Raw genomic sequence first — 4,901 nt, 5'->3', positions numbered from 1 at the left:
TAAAAGCAGCTCAGAAGCATTTCGCGCCTGCACACAGTTACACGTGGAAGTGTTTTTTTCCATTCAAGAAATTCAGACAACACAGTGTCTTGCTGCAGAGGGCAAAAGGCAAAAATCAAGGTTTTTCGGCCACGGCCGGTCCACGGATATTGTTGTACCGAAAACACAGGAAATGTTTAATGCTCACCACTCTTGGGTTTAAATAACTGAATCATAACGAACTAAACTGTATTTTTGGTCATTATCATTTGCTATCATTTGGGAAGGTAATATTCTAATCCGGATTGGTGATAGTAGTTAGCTGCCCACCAAGGTTTACTTAGGCATAACTATATAAACTGTATTTTTGACCTTTATCATTTGTTGCAGAATAGAATATTAGAAATACGGCTTATTGACAGTAATTGTTGATCTGCCAACCCAGGTGAAACCTGGGTTGGCAGATCAACAGTCACGAAGGACGAACGACAGGCTACACTTTTCGCAACCAGCAATTTAGTTTTCCCGACGTATGAATAAATGCAATTTTGTGGAATTACATCAGCGTCAAGCACTAACAAACGCACCTATGACGTAGTCCACACCCTGGCCTTCTCCAAACCATTTGCGTGCAACTGGCGCACGAACATGCATACGTTTCGACATGTTTGGGTGTTCGCATTACCATCAAGCAGTCAACTAGAGGTACACACAATGAACACAAGGACAAGTTGCGGCGAAGCACATATTCTCTACAGCAGAGTTTCAACAAAGGCAACAGCATCGTTTCCTTGATTTCGGCTAAGTCCTTCGTTTGTGTTCACTCCATTTTACAATGCAGTTAACCCTAGAAGATTGTTTCCACAGTATGGTCCACACTGCAGCTGAATACACAGCACAGGAGTTGCAGGAAGCACGTGCATAACATTGTCTGCAGTTAAGGTGGAATCCACACCTCACCTCGGTGGTTCTGGCATTTCAATCACAGCATTCATTCGCATATATCAAAGCTAGATAATAGAACTGAAACAAAACGTCGGCAGTAGTCATGTGATTCAGTGGTATAAAACAACTAATAAAACAACTAAGCTTACTATTAAACTCTGATGCAAGGTAAAGATGATGCGAGAGCTTTGGCTCACGTACACCTTGCTTTTGCACAATATTCAATACAACAATGAGAAACATCGAAACCTTAAGAAAAACTAAAAAGCTTCGGAGATGGGTTCGTAAATCATCGAACTGCGGGCAAACGAACTGTCCAAACACAAGAGACACCATGTCCTGATTGGTGCTTAGCTCGCGCACTAAGGGCACGGCTAAGGGCACGAGAGCACTGCTGTCTAGAAACGATGCGGCTCATTCGGCTGGCGCATTGCTGACAAGCATGTCGGCTTTGCCAGCTATGTTGACTGTCATGATGGCCATGCTCAGGACGATAATCTTGATGAACAGGCCAAACAGAAGCTGCAAAAAAAAAGGCGATGTTCTCTCAGGCTACGTGAATGATATAGGTCGAGGCAGCATAAAAGAGAATGCTTTAGTAGCAAGAAGTGAAAGGTAACACTGAAGTATACGAGTCGGAAGCACACACTGAGTTTTGCTGTCAAATTCCAGGTCGTTGCGTCGCTCAGAGAGACTGATTGCTTGCTCGAGCTCAGATTACGCACATAGGTGGCTTCTGGTGATTTAATTATTATTTGCATATTTATTCACTTCCCCTACCAATATTGTATAGGGAGAGAGGGAGGTTATTTCACGCGCTGCGACTCTCTGGCAATTAAAAACTAGGTTAATATTATAAATTTTAAATTATAAACTTTATTGGAATAAATGAACAGACATAACTAACCCGGCCCAGAACAGGCGATTCGATGTGGTGTGCGGATTCATTCAGGTATCTCGAGCGGTGTGAGCAGTTTCATTACGCAGAAGTGGCTCGTGCTTGCGAACCTAGTGTGACCAGATGTGCAAGCAGTTGTGGAAACACTACACAATATTAGCTGCGTAGACCAAGTGCCTACTTCCTTTACCCATGGGAACGTGAGAACACACTCGCATCCCTGCAGTAATGCGCAGTCAGTCGCCACTGCCAGGACATGCAAATGAATATGGCGCCCTTTGCTCACCAACTTTCCGAAGGAGATCCGAGCCATGTCGTGTAGGATGGCAAGCGGAGCCGACGCCGGCATGACGACATTGGACGAGGCACCGACGATCACCGGGATTGCGTAGTACGTCGGGTACATGCCCTGCATCTCGGCCTGCACGAAACCAGAGGCCACAAATGTCTCCCTGCAGGGTAAATGCAAAGAAGATACCTCTTCTACACGAAAACGAGACAGTACTGTGTTTGCTGTAGGCAACTTCGTCGTCACTCTGGACAACAAGCTGCACTTTGGACAACAAAATGGCGCCCATGACGTCTCGTAAATACCTCTTATAACACGGCGTTGACATTTCCTCTTCCAGGCTATTCATTGCTGATCTCAGCGTCAATAACTCAGAAAACAAGAACCTTACACTGACCTTAGAGTGAGCATTAACTTAATATTAACGTAATCAACGTAAAAACATTAACAACGTAATCACTTCCATGGGCAGAGACTGGATTTCACAAATAACAGCTGCGCTGTAGTAACGCGTTACAGAGTATCGTAATGAGCGTGTGATTCTTTTTTTTATTTTTAACACGATCCAAGATTTCGTATGCATACATGGAGGGTGGAGGAGTGAGTAAAAACGCCAGTCGGACACCTCCATGCCTGGAGGACTCTTTCATTGCGCTGTGCTCGACGACAACGCAGTGACGTTTCACTTCGCGATCGTTGCGCACTCACGATGTGCACTACTACAGGCGCCATCATCTCGACGAGCAGCTGCTTGTCCGCCGTCTCAGCCATGAGAGAGGCGGCGACGGCCAGTATGGCCTGGACCTCGATCGAACTGCGTTCCTTCCAGAAAGAGGGGGACACCATCTTGAATGCCTCGCGCGGAAGGTCGTACACCTGCCAACAGCAAAAAAAAAAACATCAAATTCCGCGAAAATTTCGCTTGCGGCAATATGTATCTGTGGATGTATGTCGTCCAATCTCTTGTAAATATTTTGGCCTTCCCATATGACCAGTGTTAACTTCTAACGGGCTGAAATCAAACACCAGGCTAAAAAAGAGTAGTTCTTACTGATTAACCATTCAGCGACAATGTCAATTATGCACGTCACCGTGCGTATAACTCTAGATGTTGAAGTTGTGTAGTACTCCCAGCTCTCTGATACTTCGTCTAACAATAACTTCTGCGTAAGAGTCCTTTAAGAACTGCAAGTACCCCTAGAAACAGCCCTGCGATGGCTGCTATCACTGCCACAGTGGCCTAGTAATCTCTAGGGCAAGCGGAAAGGGGTCAGAAGTGTTGCTGTCGAGTCAGCGGTCAGTACCACAACATACCGAAACACACTTGAACCGCTTCTTCCTCAGCTATGCGAGTTCGGCCTCCAAGGCACTGTGACAGCCATCCGATCTTTTCACCAGCAAAGAAGAGGGGGATAGCGAGAAAGGGATGCTGGCAGCTGAAGGCACAAGGCACGAATTAAACGCCGTCGTGCACGTTGGCTGTGTATATAGTGGTAGGCCTTCGGAAGGTATCACCGCTGTCACCATTGTCGTCATCACCCGACGAATCGCCGTCATTACCAGCATTAGCCATGCTAGGTCCACTGTTGGGCAGAAGGTTCTTCCACTGATCTCCAAGTAACCTTCTTTTTAAATACACACCAGCAAATTTTCTCACATTTGTTGGAGAGTCGGGCAAAACGCGACACGGGGAAAAACGTGACGTTAATTCAGTTCTTACGATTACAATTAGAGTTTAGTTATTACAATTGGTTATTAGTCCTAGCGTATGAGAAGTTCACTATTTCATATCCTCGGGTAATTACTTAATTTAGCAGCAGGCTGCAGGTGGGGCAAAACGCGACGTTGTGATGTTCTGGCTGGGTTGAATTAAATGTAAGAGGTTTATATCTTGATGAAATGCTCTAACCGTGTTATTCCCCTCAGTACGATGATCTAAATGTTCAAAAAGGAAATGAACGTCGACTAGCGCGCTAAATACGGGAAGAAAGCTCTAGAGAGACGCAAGCAATGCTGGTACCATTAAGCGTTTTGGTGCTAATGAAGGCGCCATCAGAGAATATATAGCAAAAGAAAAGGGAAGATATCAAAGGCGGAAACTGTATAAAATGTCTCAACGACGCATTCTGAGCGGCGGCCATGAACCGCTTTTTGACACGTTCTCTCAACGAGACATGCTCTGCTCAGTTTAGGCTACTATCACAACAAAAACTTCGGGTTCACGCTCTGTGAATCGAATCAAATCGCATGTCTATACAACTCGCCTGAGAGAAAGAGCGACGATTGTTGACATTAAAACATAAAAAAAAAGTTGCGATGAAGGCAGGAAATTCAGAAATGTCGCGTAGCCATGTTTCACGCAGAGCCCGGTGGTAAAATTGCATAGACATAGTGGGCAGTGGAAAAAAATCCATGGTTTGGTCTGAGTACATCATAATCAACGTTATCATCTGACTACGCCAACTGCAGGGCAAAAGCCTGTTCCACGTCTCTCCAATTGCAGCGTCAGTCATTAGGCTCGCAAAGATTGACAGATGTCCATGGCATGGAACCAACTTCGTATATATTCACTACAAGGATTATAGTCGGTACACTGTCTCATTTTGCGTCCTTGGGTGGGACAAAATGCGACATTTTGAAGCTTTAAATTTCTATACATTTTACTGTATTTAGCTGGCCTTTTCATATTTGGTGAGCAAGACGTCAGGACGGTAGGGAATAATTCCGCACTTTTGTTTTTTTTATATTTGCGAATAAAAAATATTGTCGATGATTTGTAAATTGTTCTCG

General features: G+C 44.8%; 1 protein-coding gene across 1 annotated transcript; it reads right to left on the bottom strand.

Moving 5' to 3' along the window:
• Window positions 1–1,338: 1,338 nt before the first annotated feature.
• LOC144119532 (uncharacterized) lies at window positions 1,339–3,684 on the bottom strand. The gene is made up of 4 exons (XM_077652118.1): window positions 3,586–3,684; window positions 2,820–2,987; window positions 2,109–2,243; window positions 1,339–1,446 (listed from the first exon to the last, which is right to left on the bottom strand). The coding sequence occupies exons 1-4, from the start codon at window positions 3,682–3,684 to the stop codon at window positions 1,339–1,341; spliced, it is 510 nt and encodes a 169-aa protein (XP_077508244.1).
• Window positions 3,685–4,901: the final 1,217 nt, after the last annotated feature.

Source organism: Amblyomma americanum, chromosome 2 (genome assembly GCF_052857255.1).
Source record: "Amblyomma americanum isolate KBUSLIRL-KWMA chromosome 2, ASM5285725v1, whole genome shotgun sequence".
NCBI lineage: Eukaryota > Metazoa > Arthropoda > Arachnida > Ixodida > Ixodidae > Amblyomma > Amblyomma americanum.
The sequence above is the reverse complement of the archived record's forward strand: the minus strand, read 5'-3'. Positions and strand labels throughout refer to the sequence as shown.

Excerpts from the sequence above, each read along its gene's own strand:
- LOC144119532 (XM_077652118.1), bottom strand. The coding sequence starts at position 3,684 with ATGGCTAATGCTGGTAATGACGGCGATTCGTCGGGTGATGACGACAAT. Across the intron at positions 2,244-2,819 it reads CGCCTGTAGTAGTGCACATC|GCCGAGATGCAGGGCATGTA; the intron begins GTGAGTGCGCAA and ends GGTTTCGTGCAG. Across the intron at positions 1,447-2,108 it reads GGATCTCCTTCGGAAAGTTG|CTTCTGTTTGGCCTGTTCAT; the intron begins GTGAGCAAAGGG and ends TTTTTTTTGCAG.